We start from the raw sequence: 25,541 nt of genomic DNA on the forward strand, positions 1-25,541 counted from the left end.
CACTGAATGTTTAGAGATTTGGGTTTACTTGTACAGGTATTATAGGCAACAGGAAGATGACCTAGTTGTTCTCACTAAAGGGTTTTCACCTTAATATTTAGGTTATTCAGTATATCTTCCTTGAAAATTGTTATCATTTTTGTCCAGAGTGCAGAATGATAGTGCCATTGGCTCTAGACATAGATCAATATTATGTAAAAATAATGAAAAAAATTAAGCTAGCAAATCGCCCATCTACACAGTGTCAAACTCCGTAAAATCAGTATAAGGATTTGCTGAGATTTAGGGTTGGAATAGGCTAGTTGTCCTTTAATCAGTTATGTGACTACATCAGGCATTTTGTGGATGGTTTAAAGATGGATGTTTATGAAGTACTTAAAACTCACTAGTTAAAAGTATCTGATTCACTATTACCAGTGTATTACAGAGTTCTTTAGAGAATATATGCATTTTTGTGAGATTTTTGACTGAATCTCACTCTTATGTAACACATCTTACAACTACCTGGGAACTATAAGACACATTAATTGTATAACATCTGTCTTGATATGATTTTTTTTAAAAAAAAGTTTGTTTGAATTTTTACAAATCCTTTTTAGACATAGGAAACAAATGGGAGTATCTTTCTACTATTTAGGTTCTTTAAAGATTACACTCTGCTGCTCTGAAACCAGTCTGGTTTTCATACTTTCAGAATATACCTTTCAATTTTGATATTGTAAAAAATGGGCTTATGTTTTCTTCTGTCTAATAGTATGCTTTTGAATTCTAAAGACATGAAGTTGCACTATGGGGATCTCACTGACAGTACCTGTCTTGTGAAGATCATTAATGAAGTAAAGCCTACGGAGATCTACAATCTTGGAGCCCAGAGCCACGTTAAAGTAAGTCAGATATTTTTACGGTCAGATTTCTTTGGCTGTATTCCTGAGTTGTTTCTGTATTTCAGTTTTTTCCGTTCCTTCTTTTGTTTGTTTGTTTGTTTGTTTGTTTGTTGCTTCTTAAGGCAGGCAATACTCCTAGTCTTCAGGTTTAATTAATGAATCTAATAGAAATACTAATACTTTTAAAAAGTGTATTCTCTATTATTGAGCAATATGAGATGTTACTGCTAACATTAAAATAGCTGTACTCTTTTATTTTGGGTTGATCTTGTACTCTATTTTCTGCCATTTCAAATCACATTGTGAATGAAGTGTTTTGTTTAAATGTTGGAAAATGTAACACAATAGGACTTCTATTTTAATATTAATTTTTGGTAGTGGTTATATTATTGGCTGAGAAAAAAATATTTTTTGAGTTCAATAATATGTTAAAATTAATTGAATTAACTTTTTATGGTAAATAGTAAAACTCATGGGAAGAAAAACTCTTTTTCACCTTTTGTCTCTCCAGTATGATACAGCTAATGTTGATTTCTTTCCCTTAATTCTGATTCTCCGGTAGTCTACCTATCTCGCTTTAGTTTTTCTTTCTGGAACAAATCACAGTAAACCTGAGAAGCCCATCCCTGGGGCTCTAGCAATCTGCTTAATTCAAATTTTTGTTGCTCTATCCTAGTGTTCACTTGAGTGAGTGAAATCCGAAGCTAGCAATGACATGAGTTCTATTTAGATACTTATTCAGTCAGGATAGTGGAGCTTAGAAATAAAAGCAAATAGCTCTAAGTTAAAAGAGCCCCCCCCCCCCCCAAAAAAAAGTCCAGCGAATCTATCAGTATTTTTTACTATTTAATGAATGAATTTAGCAGTGTTATTTCGGAAATACTTAAGGTGATTTGTATTCCTTCATATCCCCAACTTTAGAATGAATGGAAGCTATATGCCTGTTTTATATCTCTGGTAGTTTAAGGAAGAAACTATAAACTAAATAAAATGAAACCACGTGTAGAACATAGTGAGAGAATCATAGTGGTAAACCCAGTCTTAAAATTGATATCAAATTTAAAAAGTGTATATATCCTCATAATTTACATTTTTCTCTAAAATGTTAATTGAGGGATAGCTACATGGCAATAAAGATAGTTCTTATCTGTGCTCAGACAAAATTTTTTTCCACTTTCTTAACCTCTGATGATTCTGTTCAGTATCCAGTGTTAACCTTTGGACTGTGAAAGCTATCAAAGTCTTTCATTTAGAGCAGAACTGTTTTTCTAGATGATTCTGAATGTATTTTCTCATTTTGAAAAGGTATCTTATGCATAGTATGCCTTGAGAGATTCCACCTCCCTTTTCTGTAGAGGAATAGTCACTCTCTTCATCACTCGAATGAATATAAAGACTATTCATTCCTGACTGGAGCAATCAGTCCATCTCCCACATTATAATTTCTCTAGTTGCTTCTTGGCCTTCTTGACCAACATGAGAGTATCTTCCAGGCAAATTTGAGTATTTTGGAGTGGATGCGCTGTTATTCCATTTCCCTTACATTAAAAACTTTCCTTTGTGATTGTGGATAGTTTATCACCCCTGGAGCTATAAACTGGCATGGTAGGAAGATGCACGAAATTTTATGAAGATTTATTTATAGAAGGTCTTCCCATCATTTTAGTGTTAAATAAGTAAGTCTTCTCCTTTTTCCAAAAAGTTTTTGTAGTTCAGAAAGTCCTTTCTTCTTGAAATGAGCCTAATACTATGTGGTTATCATTCTAGAGTGGTTGCACTGTAAGTATAGAAAGTTTAGGAAATGGAGTCATTTTATTCTAAGTTGCTATGTCTGTGAAGTTTGTCTGTTTTTATTGTGTTTTGCCTGCTTCTCCTGAAGGCCAGTTAATTAGAAGAAATGGTGCTTAATTGAATATGAATTCTGGCTTGTAAGGTCATAGCCCTTCAACAAATATTTCCATGTGTGGTGGAAGGGAGGATACAAAAATTATATAAAACCCACTTCTGTTGTGAAAGTTCTAAATGTATGTGGGAGTGATTTGTGGCAAGTGATGGAGGCTGGCGCTAATACCTTTGAGTTTTTAGAGTAGGGTGAGAGGACTTCAGTCTAAGGGGATTATGATGGTATCAAGGAGAAGGTTTCTAGAAGTTTGCAGACACAGTTAAGTGGGAACTAGTAGTTGGAATGGAGGTAGTAAGGCCAAGAGTTAAAAGTGAGAAAACTTGGGATATGTTTTAACATGATGAGCATTCTAGATTAGCTGAGCAAAAAATTTGATGAAGAGAAATGTGATATAAGGCTCTGTAGCCCAAAGTTGAGCTATCTTTGTGCAACCTCTGCATATTTTTGAACATAGGAAAACAGATTTGGAGATGAGTTTTACAGGTAAGTCTAGCTATAGGACTCCGAAGAGATACAGGAAGCTGTTTGAAGATGGTGGGAATGAGGTTGGTGACATAGGATGCCTGGTAGGGCTGACACCTCTGTGCTGATAAGATATGGGAGCCAGGGAAGCAGGAAAGCAATGCTCCAGTGCCCAGGGGACCTGATGACTAATGGTACCAATACTGGAAGCAGGCATTCACGGAGGGACTGTTGGAGTCAGGCAGGGTAAAGGAGAGATTCCCTCTTGGATGTGTTCTACTGGCAGTCCTTGAAGTGCATTCAGATGAAGCAGGTCATCAGGCAGTTTAAAATATATTGTGAGGTTTGGGGGTATAGAGATGTAAAGCCAGCTCTGGGAATTCTTGAGATAGCAAGGCAGCAGGTAGAGAAGGAGGAGTAGAGCACTGAAGATTGAATCTAGAGGACCTGAGTGTATTTAGAGTGGGAGGAGGAAGACTAGTCACCGATCACAGGAAAGTAGGAGATAGACAGGCAGGAGAGTAGAATTGTGTTACAGAAGTAAAAAATCAGACCATTTCAAGCAGGAGGGAATATCAGCCATGCTAGATACTTCTAAAAAGAGCATTTTAGCAATATGATAGAAGAGTTAGCCAGGGTGCAGTTTAGAAGTTGAGGGGTTATGAGGGAAATGCAAGTTGAGTGGATTCTTTTCTAGAAATTTTCCTGGTGTAAGAAGGAAGAAAGAGAATATGATAGATAAAGGCTCACTTTAGCATCAGCTGCAGATTGCAGGGCCCTTCCTCGGAATTCGATTCATTAGGTCAGAGTGGGGTGAGAATTTCCATTTTTAGGATTGTTCAGGTAATGCTGACTTTGGTCTGAGAATTTCACTTTGAGAACCATTGCTCTGATGTTTCCAGCTTCTTGTTTTATCCATATTTTATATGTGCCTCACATGCATTCTTCTTCGGCCCTTTTTTAATGTATCATTTTTTGACTTTGATGTAAAATTATCCTGCTCCTTGCCAGTTAGTGACCTTGTGAGTTTTTAAAGCCTAAAACTGTACCTGTTATCAAGAATGATGAGAAAGGAAAGAGTCTAAGGAGAATCTGATATATTTTTTATACGAAAACTGTTCACATTGACAAATCTTTTTCTGTGTTGTCCGTGAGAAATAATAGTATTTTTGAGGAATAGTATGAGTACAAACCACTGCTAGGATGTCCTTTAAAAAATTCACGTTCCATGTTACTATTTCTGCTGTGATCTAGTGTCAGATTGATTTTTAGTCCTAGAAAGAGCAGGTGTGGGGCAGGGGCTAGAGTGATGGCAGCCGGGGATGACAGACTGCCATGTTGTTGGGGTGTTGCCCTGTTTCCTGACCACTCCAAGGCTCCGGGTTCGGGCTTCAGCGGTCTACCTGTCCTCTTAGCAGCTTGTTAGGGGCTTTGTATGGAAAACACACACACACACACACACACACACACACACACGTTAATCAGCTTTGTAGGATTTGTTGTATTCTTAGACAGTAGTTCGTGAACAAAAGTTCTGACAGTGGAATACCTGCAGTAAGGGTAATTAAAATACATGTTTATTATTTGGTTTGGAGCTTTTTTGAAGGAACGTTCTAATATTAGCACATTATGTATTTAATTTTGAATCTGTGACTTCTAGACTAGGCATTGTTTGTGTTGGCTTCTCTTTGTGCAGGATAAAGTCTTCTATCACTCTCACTTCCAGTTAATTTGCTGTGGGCTATGGTATGCTAAAAGTAAGGAAAATAAAATAATAGGAAGTTGGTCTGGTTTCCTGTAGGAAACCAATGAAGATGAAATTGGTTCTTGGAATAAACCCACAGCAGTCTGGGAAATACTGACTGAAGACATTTTTCTGAATCATAAACAGAAAAATTATGACTCATGAAGTGTGGGTCATTGAGAGGCTGATTTGATCTTATGTGGGAGAAAGTGAGAGATGACGGAAATGTACTAGTTATTAAAAGTAGTTAAACCTAGCATGATGACATCATCCCAGTAGGAACAAATTATCCAATATTTAGTTCTGCCCATTTTGATGGGGAAAATGTTTCAAGAGCCTGCTTTATTGTTCTTTTTTTTTTTTTAACTGTGTAAATAATAGTTTTTCAGTAATTTCTGTCTTAAGTTTCTTATCTGTTCAGTGTGCATTACTGTCATGATTTTGGATTTATCCACCATTCCTCAAGCTTCTTTGGTAATCTCATGTCATTTATTTTTGAAACCATACTGTTGGATGAACTCTTTCTACTGTCAGTCTAGTCCAGCATTACTCCCTTTTGTCTCACAGTGTTATGTTGGAATTGCCTTTATTTTTTTTCCCAAAGAAATGAAAATTATGCAGTCATGGAATGTTACAGCTAAAAGGAACTTCAGAAATGATTTCATATGGTTTCCATTTTATAAATGAAGTTATCTACTCAAAATCACACATCTAGTTGCTGGCCAGTCCAGGATTGGAACTCAGACGTTTCTATTCTTTATTTTAAAGACCGTTCAAGAAAATGATTACAATTATAATGTAAAATGGTTCTCACCTTAAATTTTTCTTTCCCCACATACCTAAGTTTCTTCTTAAGCTTATTTCTTTTTCCTTGTGTCGTCAGTGGAGACAGAAAGTCATTTTCTCTTTAGTTCTGAGAAGGATTTTCAGTGTTGAAGACCATTATTAAGTCTCTTCTTTAATTTTATCTTATGCAAATTGAATAACTCTATACTTTTCATTAGATTTCTAGCTCTCTAATAAGGTTTATTATTTTCCTTTTTAATTCTCTGTAAGCTATTTGTTTAATTTTGTTTCATGACAGTTGGGAGGCCTGAGTGCCCAGAAGGTAAACTGAGGCATGGCTGATTAGGAGCAGGAATTGTGAGTGGGATTTCCTTATCTGGTTGTATGGGACCAGTCAGCAGATTGTGAACATGGAAGCTGAGTCTAAATTTTCCTCACAGTGGTACTTCCAGTCCAGGAAGCTAGACAAGAAGCAGAGTTGATTGTGAACCAAGTGGCTAGTATAGTGGCCAGGCACCAAGTTATAATTGAGGAGAGATGAGAGAAAAACCAGGCCAGGGAATGAAGCTGGGAATTAAAAAAAAGGCATGGGAATTAGACAAGTGGCCCCTGGGAAGGAGACTGAGAAGTTTAATTACCTGAGTTAAAGACTGTCATCTCCAGTGGCTTTTTCCTGGCTGGTCCTGGGAATTGAAATTTATAGCTAGAGAGCTGACCCCCATATTTATCTCCAGGAAGCCTAAACTTCTTATGGTTTCTCTCATTGAGGGGAGGAGGGGACAGGTGACTAAATGCATTGGAGAATTACATTATGTTAGGAAAGGGCAGGTGCCTGGGTTCAATATCTGGTTACTGCCTAAATAAACCAGTTATAGAACAAAATAAAGTTGCAGCAATGTGGCCCTTTGCTGTATAATGATAGCAAGGGTAAGGGGTGGCCTATTAAAAACCCAGAGCAAATGACAGAGAGCACTGTTCTGTGTCCTTATGTCCTTGATCATTCATTCCCCCCCCCCTTTTTTTTTAATCTTGGGAAGGCTGAAAAGGAGGTGTGGGTAGAACGGGAAAATGAGGAGTAGGCAGGGAGGGGGGCTTAGCTATTTCTGTTAGGAAGGAAACTATGAGAATATCCTTAAATGTGGGTAAGGGTCAAGTTTCATGTCCCACTCAATTGCATGTTAGATTTCATTAAATCAAATTGTGTGAATATAGCTAGTGGGGGTGGGGGTGGGGGCTCAATGGTTTAGCGCTGCCTTCAGCCCAGGGTGTGATCCTGGAGACCCGGGATCGAGTCCCACATCGGGCTCCCTGCATGGAGCCTGCTTCTCCGTCTGCCTGGGTCTCTGCCTCTCTCTCTCCTCTCTCTCTCTGTCTCTCATGAATAAATAAATAAATAATCTTAAAAAAAAGGATAGGTATCCCCATCCCCCAACCCCCACTTTTTGAAAGATCCCATTATACCACTATGCTTTTATGATAGACCTATATTAGTACCTGTATTCACCAATCACAAGAAATCTGAAGAAAATTTTCACTTTTATGAAAATAGCAAAAATAGTGTTCAGCACTTGTTTTGCATGAGGCAGCATGCACCCCAAGCAGCGAGAGTGGCCACATCATGCTTCTTCCCCAGGAACTACATTAAACATCTCAGCATCAAGACAACTTAGTTTTGTGTTGTGAGCATCTGTGCTTTATCTCAATTTCTTTTCTGTATCTGTTAAGCAGGAGGTGTCCTAAGGTATCAGCAAAGCCTAAGAGAGGTTATTTTTTGAGTCTAGGAATGCTAAAAAATTATTCCATATAAATTAATGGTAATTGTTTCTTTGCTTTATGCCATTTTGGCTTATGAAAGGTTTCCTAGAGTGGTCTACTTTTGGATAGTGGGGGAAACCTATAGATGACTGTCATAGGGCAGAAGGGCGGGGAGAAGGGTTTTCATGAGACGCTGTGGTACAGGCAAAAGTTCTCAAATCAGGGGTGCAGATAGAATTCCCAGGATGCTTTGTAACATTTTAGATCCAGGCCTACCCTAGACCTTGGGCCCTGGTGTTTTCCCTGACTTCAGATCGTGGCCATATTATGTGGTAGATATGTGACTTCAGCAGAGTGCTTGGCATTTTTAAGTCTCCATTTACTCATCTACAAGATGAGCACCTATCTTAGGTTGGAGATCTTACTACTTGCTTCTACCTATGGGCCTTTGCACTGGCTTTTGATTTTGATACTCTTTCCTACATATCCACCTGCTCGTTCCCTTCACTACCCTCAACCTTTATTCAAATGTCAGCTTCTCAGCAAGGCTCTGCTGACGATGCTCTTTGTAGTAGTAATGCCGGGGAACGGTGGCACAGTCCATTGTGAGGGGGAAGGCTGCCAAATAAATGGTAGTAGGAATGGGGGGGGCAGGAAATGTAAATAATTGGCTGCTGTGTCCCTACCTCCAATCCCAGTATGCTCTCCATCATAATTTAGGCTAACTTGAGGCAAATTATGCTGAGAAACAAATCCCCTAAGGTAACACCGGGATCTAACTATCATTCGTTGTTTCATCTGTGTTTGTTTGAAATTATATGTAAGAATGTTTTCCTCATTCAGATGCCTGTAGTTCCTGCCACTGAAACATTAACTTGTTATGCCATATTATAAAGGGGAAAATGATGGTTTGGGCCCTTTGATTTTTATGAAATGGGCCATAGTATTTTGAGGTGGAAGAGATCTTGACGATGAGGCAGCTCAAGCCCTTATTTTACAAAACGCAGCTTAGGACTTCCATTTGATGAGCAGCAGAGCCGACTATCTAGGCTGCAGCCCAGGGCTGACACCACTTGGTTTTCTTGTCATACAGCTAATCTAAGAAGACTGAGATGGGAAAGATGTCACTGAAATACCAAGGGAAGAGAACATAAGGCTCCTAATGTTTGAAATTTCACCTCTCTTCTTATTCCCACCACTTATTACAGTGAAATAAGGTTTTGATACAATAGGTTTGAGTTAAAAGCATTTTTTTTTCCTTGATGGAGGAAACTGGTTGTAATTAATACCATATGAGTAGTGTTTGCATAGTGAAGAAGATCCCTAAATACAACAGTACAAGGTGAAATGTTAGCACATAAGTGATATTAAAATAAAATTAGTATAGAAGGAAAATAGAAATCTACAGTAGTGCTAAGTCATCAGGAATAGTCACAATCTTTTAGGCTGGAATAGTTCAATAAAAAATTTTATATTGAGTGTCTCCTCTGTGCTGGTGTGTAAGTAAGTTTCCTTAAAAGCTATGGGAAGCTAATAATCTTTGCTACTGTGGAATCAGAAGAATCAATAGCTTGACAACCAAAATGAATAATTTGTTCCTATTTGGGTATTTTTTTTTTAAAGAAATTGCCAATTCAGTTATTTGACTATTATATTATCAATTAACCTATTTTCCAAGATCTAAAAGTAAATATTTCCTTTTTAATATTGCAAATATATTTTTGTTCATATATTAATACACACAAATTATAACTCCTTGTTTGATCTCTGAAGATAACTTCTTTTGCTTAGCAGATAAATAAATTGTATTGGCTTATATGTTTTATGAGGGTTAAAATTAGTTCTTATGTTTTCCTATGTAATACTTTTTATATGTAATTCTTGTGTATGCTCTGAGAAGCATAAAATCACCCTAGTTGTTAGCAAGTTATTAATATTGAAATTATGAAGGTAACTTATGAGCAGAAGGGCTTACTTGATAAAGAGCAGTGAGTGCAACTTTGAGAATCTGACTATTAAAAAGGTGTGTTTGCAATTAGACCTAATATCCATGCATGCTACAGTGTGTCTGTTTCTGGAAAAATTAGCTCCCTTACAAGTGAAGTGAGCAAGATGAATGGAGCAACTTCTGGATGCTTTTACGCTCCGTAGATAGATGTCTTGAGTGATACAAACCTCTATGTTCCAGTAAAGTTGCAGTTTTGCTGTTTTTGTTCTCTAAGCCTCCATTTCTTTCCGTTTGATTCTCTGGTCGATCACCTGTAGGCACAGTCTCCGTGATTTTTAATAAATTTGGTAACTTTAGTTGTTGTAGTACAAAACCTTTTCATTTTATAATTTAACATTTATGCTTATAGTGCATAAACTCCACGAATGTAAATATGGCTAACCAGAACCTATGATTCTTAGAAAGAAGTTTAGCATTTTTTATCTTACATTCATGAGGGCAGAGCAGGACTTTATAATGCTTGTGGGTCCCTGTGTGTCATCTGGCTCAAATTCTTTTTGGAAGCCTGTTACGGATTTGAGCAATTGAATTCAAATCTAAAACCACTTAAAAAGTCCTTTATAGTCCATTAAGAATTTATATGAGAGAGAACACTCTATGAAAGTTCTCCTCTCCCTGTTCAAACAGATTGTTCTGTTTTATTAGATCTAGGTGGTATTGTAATTTTGATAACAGCTAATAATGTTTGGAATTTTGCTTATAATTAGTGGACCACACAAAGGTATGTTTGTTGGATTTTGCACTCTTAATCCACTTATTATTAAATAAAATCTAAGTATTATTTTAGCTTTGTAACAATGAAGCTAAAATTAATGCAGATAGCTAAATCTTAATATACATTTCTAGATGTATTTGTAAAACACAAATAGTAAACAAATAGTTTAGGTACTATGAGTGAAACGTTCTGTTTTGGATTTTTAACGATGAAAACTTTTTGGATTCCCAGTTAGATTGGAATATGTAATTTTTATAAATAAAGGTAGATACAGATAATGCTTTGTTTAATGTCACAGTTAGATGTATCTGTAGTCCCCTCCCCTCAAAAAAAAAAATAAAACCACAAAACACTTGTGTGTAAATTTAAGAACTTAAACTGAACTGCTCTTTTAAAACACCTCATATGGCTTGATATCAAATATGATCCTACTATATTCTTTTAGTAAAAGTGGAGTTTATAAAATTCTCTTTGTTAAAGTTAGATTCTTAAAATTGGTACAGTAAAATAATATGAAACCTTTTCTATTTCAAAAAGTTTGGTGCATAAATTTTGTTTTAATTTCTACTTAAGTTATCAAGTATTGGATACCTTACCAGTGCCAAAAAGAAATAAATTGTAAGAAAATTGCCATAATTTAGATCTCCATTTTTTGAAAAATGTCTAACGTGAAAGATTAGTAGGCATCATTATGTTATTTTCTTTAGTAACATTCACATAATATGTACATTGTTTATGAATGTTAATAAAAAACCATCCATGATGAGTTTAAATTTGCTTTATTTACAGGTAAATATGCATAAATGGCATGGCTTGTTAAACCCTGTTGAGTTTGTCATTAGAACAACTTAGACCAAAAATTCCTTAAAAAATGTTGAATATTAAACGATGAGCTCAACTTCTATTCTAGTGTTGAAGATTAAAATGAAACGTGTTGATGATTAAAATGAAGTGTTCTCTGAATGACAAAGATTATGCTAATAGCAGTTTTGCAGTTACTGTACATGGCAGACTGGCAGAGGCGAGGCAGTCAGGGTCAGCTTTTCATTCTATTTGGTAAATCAGAGTAAAACGTTTTCCTGAGTTTCCTTTCTACTCCCAACCCCATATGCTTTGTTTGTGTCAGTTTTTCTTAATAGTAAAATGTCTTTTAGAAATCAATAGTATTGACAACATTTAAGGAACATTCTTTATGACTATTAACATATATCATTAGTCCTGATTGGAAATATCAATTTTTACCTTCACTGTGTGGATTGCTAGATGGTTTAGTAGAGGAAAGTTTTGTTTGTTTGTTTGCTTTGTTTTGGTTACCTTTACCATATGGCTCACACTGGAGTGATTTTGTTGGTTTTTTTGAACTGACATTCGTCAGGACAATTGAGAACCAACATAGGCAATACTAACGGGGAGGTTGACAGGCTTTTCAGGTTCTGATGTATTTCTCTGTCTTCTCTATTTTTATTTATTTTTAAAAAGATTTTATTAATTTATTCCTGAGGGACACAGAGAGAAACAGAGACATGGACAGAGGGACAAACAGGCTCCCCATAGGGAGCCCGATGTGGGACTGGATCCCCAGACCCAGATCACGCCCTGAGCCAAAGGCAGACGCTCAACCACTGAGCCACCCAGGCGTCCCTCTCTGTCTTCTTTAGAAAAGAATATTTAAGTGTTTAATGGAAATGGTTAATTATTAAATCACAGTACTTGAGTTATTGGTAGTTTAAATAATGCGAATAAATACTTTTTTATCTGGTTGCTTTACATTCACTTAGTATTAAATATTATGAGATTGTTTTGGTTAAATGATCTTTTTTCATTATAGTGTTTGGCAAGATTATTTAGATTGCACTTTAGCAAAAGTTCGTTTATTTTATTGTAATTATTTAAGTGACTTAAAACTTCACCTTTTCTTGTCACTTTCTTTTCCAAACAGAACTGTAGAAGTTGCCACATTAGCTAAAATTTATCAGCAGCAATAATGAAACTGTTGGCTTTAGTTTATGTCAAATAATGCATCCTCACTACTCTTTCAGTGTTAGGAAGTTGTTTATAGAAATTCCTGGTAAGCTTTGGCATTGTCGGCATTGTCGTGGGGAGGCAAATTACTCCTGAAGCTTCCCTGTCATCTGTTGAGATTAGAGTTGGGATTCTTTTTGCAACCCAGGAGGTTTTTGGTGCATGGAAGAGTGTTGTGCTCTTTTCTACACATAGATGGCAGCAAAGTGTTACAGACAGCGGAAGTCAACCTTGTTCTTATAATGAAAGATGAATGACACTATAAACTGACTTCTATCAACGTAGCTGCCTGTGTCCTGTAGTTAAACATAAAATAAGAAAGAAAGCCACTATTGATAACACAAGAATATAGGAGAATGAAGAAGGCTGTGAGAAGCTATAATACACTGCATTTCTGGACAAATCCCAGGTGGGAAGGCTTAATCTTTTAAGGTATGTCATCCACTCCTGTAAGATGATAGAAATCAGCTAAGATAATATGCATGTCAAAATAAAGAGACAGCTCAGGGCTGAGGGGCGGTAGGGAAAGAGGGAAGTAAAAGAGAAACCGTACACAAGTTGCAGCGGCAAGTAATGGCCTGCTGCCTGAGGGTACTGTAGAGTTTGGCCTGCATGTCTCCTTCTTAGTTAAGCAAGTTACAAAGAGGAAATGTCAGTCCACGAATCAGACAAACATTCCATGGGAACATTTGCTCAAATGTCAGCATTTTAGAAAATAGAACTGCAGTCTGTTATGGTCTGGTCCCCACGCTGGATTTGCTATTAAACACACAAGTGCAAATATATATTTCTTCAGAATGCATTTGCAATTAAGGAGTCATTTTATGTCTTAATTAGCATTCCTGAATAATGACATAATCACTATAAAAGATGACAGTCATCATTATAATTAATATTTAATATGTGTCTGTTTCTGAGGACCTTTCTGTGGCTTCCCACAAATTTCCAAGGTAATTTTCAAGTTGTAGAATTAAATTTGGTAAAATCACAGACATGAGGATCTAATGAAGTAAAATCATATTTATTAGAAACCTGAGATACGGAGGCAAGTTATAAAAAAGCAATTTGTAGCATGTCCTGAGCTATCGAATCATGTCAGTATCTTACTAGTTATAAACATAATAAGGGCTCCTTAATGCCTCTAATGTAATGGTAATGTTGTTCAAGAAAACATTTCCGTACCCTTTAGTTTTTTTTCTGATCCACTCTCATGCGATTTAGTACCACAGACTAATCTCTGTGTCACAAAATTGATTCCAAAGGTGTGTATAACAACTTGCTCAAACGCAGTGTCTGGCAAGTCTCTCTTGTGACAGCAACTTATTTCTCACATAATTATTTTTTTAGTAAATTTGATATCTTAACAACCCTTCCCCTCATTTCTGGGTTCAAAAAATAACACTTAATATAATTTATTTCTCATACTTAATAAAGGCTTACTTGAGAGTATATTGCCATTCACTCTGTAGCTGCTTCAAGCAAACGAGGTTAGAAGGGAATGTGGTTTGCCAGGGTGTGCGGTGGTTTCCAGCCCCATTTGCTGTGCACTGTAATGGGCCTCAATGTTGTTTTAATGAAGCATAAAACATATTCCGGCTGCTTCTTGTTACTTATTAATGATTAAATGGTTACACTCTGTCATAGTGGTAGAAAAAGAAGATACCCCCATACATATATTCTGTTTTTTAAATCCCTTTTGTTAACTTCAGTGTGTACACATAGATAGGTCTGTGTTACTCTGATTTTTTTTTTTTTAGTTGTAGGCTGTATAAGTACAAGAAGTAAAAAAAATTGTACTAATCAAAATTTCAATTTGATTGTAGGGGTAATTTTTTTCATAATTTTGTGGGCTTTTAATTAAATGGAATTTTGTAAGATGAACTTGCATAGTCATACAATTCTTAAAACCAAAGTGAAGGCTGTTCAGATTTGTCACAATAATGTGTAAATTTCTTTATAAATCGTTATCAAAATATCAAATATATTTGTTTTAGATTTAGATATAAATATAATTTGTTTTAGACTGACATCTGCTGTTTGGAACCAACTTTTAACCAGAATATAATACGTTTTGCAGGTGACAGCATACTTTTTCTTTCATACTCTTTGTCCCTTTTTGGCAGTATTAGATTTAGACTGTGTGCTTTTTCTTAATGGGATAGTATGATGCAGATTATTTATGTGACCTTTTCACTGCTGCAGTTTTCATAAAAAGGGCAGTATTGCAACACCACTTCCTTCAACTGCTTGGTTTCAAAGAGTCATGTCTAAAGTAGGCAAATGTAACAGAAGAACTTTGTTTAAAATTTTTTTAAACCCAGTATATTGATTTTTAAAAATATTAGCATGGGCACATCAATTTTTTTGATAAAATTTTGTAAATATTTTACATAAATAATTAAATGTTGAATGAATAAAATTTAAAAATTTTGCTTATAACTTTTTAAATGGATTTGAGAAAAGATATACTTTACAAATAATTTTTGACATACTTTTTCAAATAGAAAAAATAGACTTTATGTGAGTTAGAGTTCTTTAAAAATTTATGGCATCTTATAACCAATTATAACTTGTGGTGGCTTCACATTTGTAAAATGACTAAATCCTATAAAGTCTTAGATGCTTGCAAATAATATAACAATAGCTTATGTGATACTTGTCTTGAGGATTTCTTTTTCTTAATTGTGTTAACTTTAATGTAATTAATTAGGTAGGATTTAAGTTGATCAAAAAAAGAGTGCACTCTATTATTTGGAATATACTTTCCAAATATTTGTGTTTGCAGTTCTTAGTTTTTCATTCTTATTATGCCCAAATTGTGCTTTAAAAAATCTGATAAAGTTTTTTAAAGTACATAAGTATTCAAAAAATGATTTAAAATGATGGTTGAGATTATAATCCTGAAGCATATTTTCTCATGTAACCATTGTTTTTTATGAAGTATTAATAATTAGTGGAAAATTAATATAAATGTTCTAAAGTCCAGTTTTGGCCCCAGATTTATCCTTTTAAAAATTCCTTTTTCTTTTTTATAGGTCGCATCTTTATTTTTGCACTGAACACTTACGTTCATAAGTGGATTGCCCATAGTTTGTATTCTTTGAAGGATAATTTTGCGTTGATGTGACGTGCTCTCTCATTTTGTGGGAGATTCCTTTGTATCTCTAGTGTTCTTGCTCACTCCCTGTTTCTTTCTCTCTCAGTTTCTTCCTGAGGATTCTACTTATCAAGTTGAACATCTTTTATGATGATGAGTCTTGGTGGTTCAACTTTATTGGCATAAGATCCAGAGACTAATCTATAAAGCATAGTTACGAAAGTCTCCAAAGTGTAAAATATTAACTTGTCATTTTTTGAGTTTTCTCTTTTGACAAGTTTCATTGATTTTTCTTTTTCTTATTTTGTATGTTTTCTGCTGTGCTAGTTCTGGAAGAATTTATAGATGTGTCATATGGGAAAAGATGTATTTAAACTGACAACATAAATATTCTGGTTACACAGTTATCTGGTTGGAGATATTAAATTGCAAATCATTAAAAATTCATTCTTTATATTGTAGCATAAATTATACTTTGTAGTTTCAGTAAAAAATTGTTAGTGAATTTTTTTGACATTAAACACTGTTACTTTTTTAAAAAAAAGAAATCCCAATGTCAATTCATATGCTTATGAAATATTTAATAAAAACGTTGCAGTTTAATTTTATCTTCTTTTATAATAAAATAGTAGTTTCAAAGTGTTGATTCATTGTACTCATTTTCTTACATTTATTCAAAACTATTAGTGAAATTAATTTTCCAGTAAGATTTCCTTATGTAAAACAACAAGTTCAGAGATGTAATGCTTGCCTTTATTTTTTAGGAGCATTTCATTTTCTCCACTGTAGCAATCTTAATTCCAGATGTTAGCACATGACATTTGTGTACAGTTCTAATCACATGTTTGTTTGAGTATTTTTTTTTTTAATATTAGCTCTGTGACCTGGTGCTATATGTGGTATCTTGATTTCTCAGTTATATAGATTTGTTGCTGTCATTTAGTTTATATTTGCCATCTTCCATCTGTGTTAGGTAAAGACATGTTTGTTGCCACATATCAAACCCCTTACTGAATAGTCTTGTAGTTTATTTAAATTGTGTTGTGACTTCGGACCTTTATATATAGAGCTTCATAAAATTAAATTAAATATTTTTTTGCATATTTATATATCTTAATGAAACATCACTATAATGATGAAAATATTGATTGTTGGAGCACTGAAAACATTAAGAAAACACATGGTTATACACGACTAACGTCTGCAAATTGTCTTAGATATTTGTTATGAATCCGAAAGGTTCATGGTTGACACGTGAACTAAGGATTCACTATATTGACAATATTATATATTTAACCCAGTGTTAATTATATAATTATTCTCTCATTTAAGCCTCATTGACCATATATGTGATAGATATAGTGAAATGTAAAACATTCTAAATACTGGTACAGGGTATTTTTTCTTTATGAAGAGAAATAAAAGGAATTAGATTTGTCAGAATGTTTTCAGTCATGTAAAAGCAAAACTTGTGAGCAAGACATGTGACTTTTCTGATCCTCAGTTTTCCCCATCTGTAAAAGGGGGTGAGACTTTGGGAAGTAGGGAAGAGTTGGGTTATATGTTCTCCAGGATGTTTTTCAGCCCTAAAATCTTAGGATTATATGATTTATTTTTGCAGTGATATTATGCTTATCAATATAAATTTTATGTCTTGCTAATGTAAATATAAACATTAATAAAAATTAAGGATGAAAAGTCTAAACAATCTCTTCTAAAACTAATTTTGAGGAAGAATCAGTTGACAGATTTTAGCATGTAATGGTTTTTTCAAGAAATATTTGACATCCGCATTTAAAATGGGCTTATAGCTTTTTAAAAATTTAAGACAGAATAGTGGAAACTCTGGGATGGAAAAAGCATTATAGTCCATTTTGTCAGAAAGTACAGACTAAAGTTGAATGCTCCGTAAGTTGTTGATCACACTGTTACCATGGGTATATGTTATCTAGAGAAAATTAGTATGTGAATATTTTCTGTGAAATTGAAATTTGAGTGAATAAAATAAGTTAGTTTTCTGAATACTACATGCTAATTTTTCTTACATGTAATACTTATTTCCATATATTAATTCTGAGGTATATAAATAAATGTAGGTGCCATTGTTGATTTGTTTCTATATTTTGCTTTTGCAGTTATGTCTTTATTTCTTAAAATTTATAGGAAGTTGCAGTAGGATCTGTTATGCCCCAAATTTGTTCATCAGGGAAAAACCAACCAAACTATTTCATGCCCTGAATCTATTTAATATGCAGATTATGGAAACTAAGCTTCTAAATATTAGAAGTAAATTTCATTAAAATACAACTTTTCATAAATTTCTATTTGATGATTGTTGCTTTTTTGGGAAGGAGAGGGAGGGATTTTGGTTGGAGTAATTAAGTTTAAAGTATATTTGGTTTTTAGGATAATAGAGTATGCTAGTATTGGGGGCTCTACTAAATGTATGCTAAATGGGAGTTTATAGTGCAAAATGTAGTGGTTAGATATAGAGCATGAATTTAGAAAACAAAAATGAAAGTTTAAAAAAATGCATCTTTAAAAGATAACATAATTTCATTAGCACGGTCCAAATTCATCTACTGGCAGAAAAAAAATAAAAGTTTTAATTTCCAAGGTTTTCATTTTTTGTTAATTTTTGTTTGAATAAGGGAGTGCTATTTATTTCTAGGGTTTATAAATTCAGAGAAATATACTACAACTAATAAAAGCATGTCTTCTCATCTTAGCTATTATTGTATTTAAGTACTGTATTCCCAAGTGAAAGATTCCAACATAACTAGCATCGATTCAGTTATTTTTAATCATCCAGATTTCTTTTCCATTTAGGGACATTTTATGTGTTCAAGGTGGCAAACTTGTTTTTAGGTTGGTTTTTCAAGCTTTTATCAGTCTTGTATTAATCCTAATTAGGGCATTCCTAAAATATTTACTCTCAGCTTTTTATTAGTTTCCTTATATAACTTGTGGAAATCTTAAAAGTTTTGTGCATTGATTGCTGTAAGTGTAACTCAAATAATCATGTAAAAATTAGATTTTCCCCCCACCTTTTTTCTTTGCAATTACCATAAGGATTTAAGAATTTGTTTCTATATGAAGTTATAAATTACGTACAACTTCTTAGATTGGTCTTTGTCTTTTTGCTATTTATAATAAAAGCTTAAATTTTTCAAGTAGATTACTTTCTTTGTGACTATAAATTTCCATTATTTGAAGAGCAATTGCAAAAATAACTTCTTTGTAATTTTCTTAATATCCTAACTTTTTTGTTTTTACTAATATAAGGAAATATTTTATCAGCTTTATACTGTGTTTTCTCATACTTTCAGTAGAGTATTGAAGGTTTTGTTTTTTTATTTATTTTTATTTATTTTTAGCTATGGTACAAAATTTAGAAATATACCTGAACATTAATTATACACAATACTTAATGGCAACAGTTTATTTATTTGGCATTTCTTTTGTTATCACTATCCTAAGTATCTACACTGCTGACTGCCTTCTTCTAACTGGAATTGTCGTCTAATGCCTTCATTTTATATGTTAGACAATCTCAGAGAAATGAAGCTCCTTGCCGTAGGTTGCCCTAGGTCAGACACAGCTAGCTTATGTGGGGTAGAACTGGGACTAGACTTAAGGCTTTCTCACTCTTTATTCAGAGCTAAATCTTCTCTACCCATTGCCTCTCACTTGCTTTGTCAAAGTATGACATGGATGGATTGCTTGGAATTCTTTCAAAGCCTTTCCTGTGTAATAATGATGGCAAAGATTTCAAGCATTTGTCAGGGGCCACTAATACATGTTGTGACAGCAGTTTAAGGGGGAAAAGGTGGATTTATTACTAATAAAACATTAAAACTCTTATATTTAAAGCCAACCATAATTTACATTCAGTTTTACCCCTCACTGCTCTACCTGTCTATTTTTGATTTAAACTCCCACCCTCTTTCTCGTCCAGGCAACATTCGTCTGCCTCCTGGCCATTCCCCATACTGCCACCCCTTCATAGATAGGTGGGAAAGCTGGGGGTTGTTAAAGTGCTTTGACTAGAACCATCTGTTTTGCTCTCTCCCAAACACAGTAGACCAGGCCTTATTCCATGGGGGGTTGATGTGTATACTTATCTGTAATAATAAAATATAAAATAGAAGAAAATTCTCAGATTCTAAAGATCCAGTGATCTATGCACAGCCTCTGTTGGACTTCTGAATATTCTTGTAATTCTTTTGTCCATTTATGATCAGGGACTTGCAAACTTGTATGGTTTATTTTTTCTTTTCCTTTCAGATAGCATTATTTTCTTTGTATTTTTGCACAGCGTGACAACATTAAGATGAAACTTGTTAAATAGATTCACATTGTCTACAGTACATGCACATTATGTATCGGCCTTTAGTAACTAGCTTTTTCAAAAAAGACAAAAAAAACCTTATTCTTTGATTTTTAAATATATAGACATTTAAAAATATGGAACTTACAGTCACTAATTTAATAGTCTCTAGATGTGTATACACGCACAGTTAGAATATAAAGTAGATTTTAGCTTTTTGTGGCATGTGTTCATTGTGACCTGATTGGGATTTTCATGGGATAACTGTAGTTTAGAACTATTACCCATCTGCTTGAATTGGGAACCTCAAATAGGTTTTTACTGTTCCAGACTCGTGAGAATTATTTATTCTCCTTGCTTTTGATTAGTCCTAGAATTATTGAGCAGTATGCAAACTTAACAGTTAAAAAACCTATTGAAGTATTTTTTAGAACTGAACCATACATTGCTCTTAATGATTTTGAATTGCACTTGACCTAGTAACAGCTGTTACCTAACTTGTCTTTTTCCATAAAATGGCAAACCATTGATGTAGTGGTTTCCACTACATCAGTTAACATTAAGATTTTTATTTCTGAAACAGACACTCTGAATGTTTCCTTTACTGGGTTGTGCTAAAACTGTGCTCAAGTTTACAAGTATGTTGTGTTTTCTTAAAACGTAAGCAAATTCTACTAATAAAAGAAAAATGAGTTAAATATATATTTTTATTTGGAAATCATAAAATACACTTTATTTCTCTGTACAGATATTATACTGCTTCAAGACAACCTGATGTGTAAAAGCTTTAATTTAGAAAAAACAGATTACAGTTATCATTTTTAACTATAAAATGAGTATTTACTTTACAAAATAATTTATTTCAGGATTCTTTTTAATAGACTGTGTTACTTTACTAAATACTAAATTGTGTTTTTTAATCTGTAAATTAGAGAATAATTATGTCATGGCTATATCTCTGATTAATAATATAGTCTATGGTTATTAGATATTCTGGTGTTCCTTTGTATGAAATGCCTGTTCTTATCCTTTGTCCATTCAGTCCTTCTACCATTTTTATTGTTGATGTGCAGGAATTCCTAGAAATCTTTTTATCAGTTATGTGTGTTGCAAATACATTTTTCTAGTTTGTCACTTCCATGATAACTTTGTCTGTGGTTCTTTCATTGAACATAAGTCTTAAATGTTTTTGAGGTCAAATGCTTTCTTTTTGATGTGCTTTCTGTGATTTGAGAAATGCTCTTTTGGATCGCATATTTTCTATTAGGTTCTACAGATGCAGGAAATTTTCAACTTCTTTAAAAGTTATCATCTACTATATTAGGTATAATGCTAAAAGGATTCATACACTAGTTTAAGAATGACCTCCAAGTTTCCTTCTAACTATACAATTCTAAAATTCATTTATATCACAGATGGATTAAAAACAAAAGCCTGTGTAGCATAAGATAGACACCAAATTTGCAAGAAATACATTGTATTTCATTGACTCTAAGACACTGTTGATTTGAAATGTTACTGTTATTCTATGTGCCATTAGGAAAAGATAAGCTTTTGTAATTAAACCATGACACAATTCTTTCTTACCACTTAAAATTCTTTTATTTTCCACTTATTGCAAAGTACATTCAGATTTGAGACAGATTTGTATCCTATTTTACCTTGTGCACATATCAAAAATAAAATTTAAGTAAAATAAATTACTTTGCAAAAAAAAAAAACATGTAATTGTAGACATTACTCCACTGACAACTGTCTGCTTAAGTTAGTACCAAATTTTTGCCCCACTATGTATTTTTAGATCCCTTCTATGTACAATAATTTTTTGTTTTAATGCTAATGATAGTGTAATTAAAGGAAAGGTGTATGATCCCTCAGTGTGGTTTTTTTTTTTTTTTAAGATTTTATTTATTTATTTATTCATGAGAGACATACACACACAGAGAGAGAGAGGCAGAGACATAGGCAGAGGGAGAAGCAGGCTCCCTGCAGGGAGCCCGATGCGGGACTCGATCTCAGGACTCCAGGATCACACCCTGGGCCGAAGGCAGACACTCAACCGCTGAGCCACTCAGGCGTCCCCAGTACTCACTGTTTAACTAAGGTAATGACATCATAAACTGATGACAGGCTGTGCGTAGATTTAGGCACTGACAGCTCCATGATCAGCACCTGGCTGACCACAGTTGTCCCATACCCTCGATTGTAAGGTGCAGCCTGGTTTTAGAGATATTAAAATGTGAAAAATGTTCTCTGTTGGCTGCATGACATTCTGTACTATGTTGTAGAGCTGCTAGGTGCACGTGTTTGGTGCTTTGAGGGAGTGTGCCATCTGTTTCACAGTTTCCAAATTACTGGAGCAAATCACCATTTGTCTTATTTTTAATGAGAAAATTCCACGTGGGATTCTGTTTTGTTTTCAGTGTTGGTATAGTTGTGGTGCCAGTACCATACCTCCACTGGCTGAACAAATCAGGGACTCTAGCGGTTGGAAGAGATTCTACGGGTAGTCTCTTGTCTTTTCTGTCATGTGGGTATCTTTTCTATAGCTTCCCTGACCATATATGAGCTCAGTGATGCCTCTGTCTGAGCACTGCCATTTGTGGGGCCGGCTGCCTTCACCAGCAGCCCGCTCTATGTTTGGACTGCTTTCTTGTCAGAACGGTCTCTCTGTTAAGCCCCAATCTGCTTCTTGCTGACACTCCATGCCATAGATTCTGGTTCTTTGTGACCCCAACCTACACCAAAGTGTGTATCTCTCTTTTTATATAACTCCGTCTTAAAATTTTGAATGTAGTTTAAAATCTGCCCTTTATTTCTCTTAGTGCTTGGTTTATTGATGTTCCTTGTAGTAAAGCATTTGGCTCTCCGGGGCTACCATCTTCCCTTTTTGTGCAGCCTAGAATCACATTTGCTTTATTGGCAGTCATACGGCGCTGTTGAGCAGCAAATTAAAATGCCCAAGTTTGTTTCAGATATTTGGCCCATTCGTCATGTTTCCTTCTGCCTTATTTTTATACTTTAATACTTGGACCTATTGGAAGCCTTCAGATTTGTCTTTATTCAGTTACTGTCTTGTAGATCTAAGTTAAGTTTGTCCAGTCCGTGGTGATTAACCAAATTAAAAGTCGTATTTTGTCTTACAGGGTCCATTATAGTTGTCATTGTTTCCAGCAGTCATTCTCTAATGTGCTCAGCATGTTTTCTAAGCACAGGTCCACCTCACTGATGTGTATGTTGAACAGACATGAGCAGAGAGCCCTTGCTGCATCCGACTGAATCTCCCCTGTGTAGACGTATGTTGACATTGGTCTTTAGCTGCCTTCCAGAGTGCTCATTTAGCCAGTTTAGAATCGCCCTGCTTTCTCAAAACAAAGGCCTGCATTTCATTATCCTGTGTACGTGAGTAGCATGAAGGACTTAATCAAGGCTTGAATATTGTTGGGAATTATTACAGGATTGTTTCCTGAGAAATCTGTCTTCTATCCTAAATACTGTTTTTCCATTATACCAGGTCTTCTAAAGTTTTTTGAATGAAAAATTCTTTTTAAATTACAAAAGTAACAGTATTAGAGAACAAATTTGGAAAACAGAAAAGAGTTACCTAAAATCTTAACACTGGAATCTACTTTTTGCTGTTTATGGTTTTTTTCTGTTTTTATTCTTAGTTTACTTATTACATGGAATCATATGCATTCAATTTTGCATCTCTTTAATTTTTTAAATTTTTATTTAATTAATTTTTTTTAGTACTATCTATACCCAAGGTGGGGTTCAAACCCATGACCCTGAGATCAAGAGAATGATCTCCCAACTGAGCCAGCCAGGCACCCTGCATATTTTTTTAGAATTAAAACTTTAGAAAATGATTCTTTGTTTTTCACAAGCATTCTATGACTACATAAACTTGCAGAGTCTTTCAATTTGAAGAATCATGTAGGATTTTTTTTTTAACTTTATATTGAACATTATAATTAAAATTCTATCTTGTGCATTTTTATTATTTGGATTCTCTCCCTGTCTATAGTAGGTACTATTAATGCTCATTAACTACTAGCTGTAGTTGTGGGATTGGGTTGAATCTGTGCTGACCACATGAAATGCTTTGGATATTCCTTTTTAAGACAAATCAATGTTTTTATTTTTTCAGTATTTTTTCTTATTTTACAAAAAATAGAATATATAATGCAACATCCCCCCTCCCCCATTTTGGGAGGTCCATTTATTTTTTATTTTTTCCAAATGTTTCCTTGTCTTCCTTAAATGTTTTGTGGTCTTTGTAAACCTATTTTTATTTTAAAATAGTGATTTATAAAAGCCCAGTAAGAATAGTATAGGCTAAAATGTTACATTTAGTTACATCTGGAAGGACTGGTCCCATTGGAGATGGAGTTGCTAGTGAGACTGTAGAGGTTTCCTGCTTTGCCCTTCTTTCATAGTTTTGGCATATAACAGTAGACAAATTTAAGACATAGCACAGAGGTAGGATAAGGAATAAATGATAATAATACAAGTAATATAAATTTGTATGATTGATAAACATTGACTTAATACACCTCTCTCTATATTTCCTGACAACTTTTCACTATCTTATCTATCAAACATTCTACATTATTTATGATATCATTTGTATTGCTATTAACTTAAAAGCTGTTCTTTTTTCAAGGATGTCTAAAATGCCTAACTTCTACTTATATGGAGTTCTGGGTGAGCTTTTTGTTTGTACTATCAAGAGAAATGCAGTTGGTTGTGAGTCTTTCTCTTTTATTGTTAAGGGTATGCTGACGATAGTTTTTTCTTCCATGCTCACTGATAGGGGGTATCAGTGATGGAACGTTATCTGTATTTAATGGTAAGAGGCCTAAACATGTCTCTATGTTTCTTAGAACTAACTATAGAATCCCAGTGTCTTAAAAAGTTATCTATCTCTGTACGTGGTATTTGACTATTATCTGTATTTCAGGATATATCTGTTGCCTACAATATGACAGGCTAAAACTAAACCAGGTACTACATAAGTGCCAGGAAAATAAAATTATCTTTTGTTATCATAATTCAGATTAGGCAAATATTGGAATAGAAGAATGCAAAATGTGCTGCATCATCCTGGATGAAGGAAGGATTAATTCTAAGGATGAGAGGGGTTTGGTAGAAAGGGTGATGTCAGTGAAAATTACAGAACAGGGACCACATTTGAGCTAGAATGACTGAAGTTGTATTTTGCCAGGTAGCCAAAGAAGGGAATGGTTTAGAAAGAAAACAGAATGAGTTGGAGCTTGATTGTGTGGCGGTGCATGCATGGGATACTCAGTAAGATTAACAAGTACTGTTGACCCTTCAATAAACCAGAGGTTAGGGGTATCCCCCATGTAGCCAAAAATAGACATATAACTCTTGATTCCTTCAGATCTTAACTACTAATAACCTACTGTTTACCGGAAGTCTTACCAATAACATAAACAGGTGATTAACACATCTTTGTACATTATATGTATTATATATTCTTACAACAAAATGAGCTAGGGGAAAGAAAATAATTAAGAAAATCATAAAGAAGAAAATACATTTACATTACTGTACTGTACTGAAAAAAATTACATATGTAAGTGGACACAAGCAGTTCAAACCTCTCTTGTTCAAGGGTCAACTGTATAACCGGAGAGAGTAGTTTAACTACTTGACTGCTATTACTTGTCATGGCAATCCATTTCATCCTCAGACAATTCTGTTTAAAAAACTTCTCCTCTTGTAGCCTTGTATCCATTGTTTTTAGTTTTTTTTTCCTTAGGAATTCATGCAAAACAAATCCAATTATTTTGTTATATTTCTACTCTT

At 34.4% G+C, this 25,541-nt stretch overlaps 1 protein-coding gene across 1 annotated transcript in view; it reads left to right on the plus strand.

Moving 5' to 3' along the window:
• GMDS (GDP-mannose 4,6-dehydratase) overlaps positions 1–25,541 on the plus strand; it is a 576,788-nt gene that overhangs the window by 134,863 nt on the left and 416,384 nt on the right. Inside the window, exon 4 of the mRNA XM_072729241.1 lies at positions 775–884. Coding sequence (XP_072585342.1) covers positions 775–884 — 110 coding nt within the window. The remainder of the gene's footprint in view (positions 1–774; positions 885–25,541) is intronic.

The sequence above is a fragment of the Vulpes vulpes genome, chromosome 12 (genome assembly GCF_048418805.1).
Source record: "Vulpes vulpes isolate BD-2025 chromosome 12, VulVul3, whole genome shotgun sequence".
NCBI lineage: Eukaryota > Metazoa > Chordata > Mammalia > Carnivora > Canidae > Vulpes > Vulpes vulpes.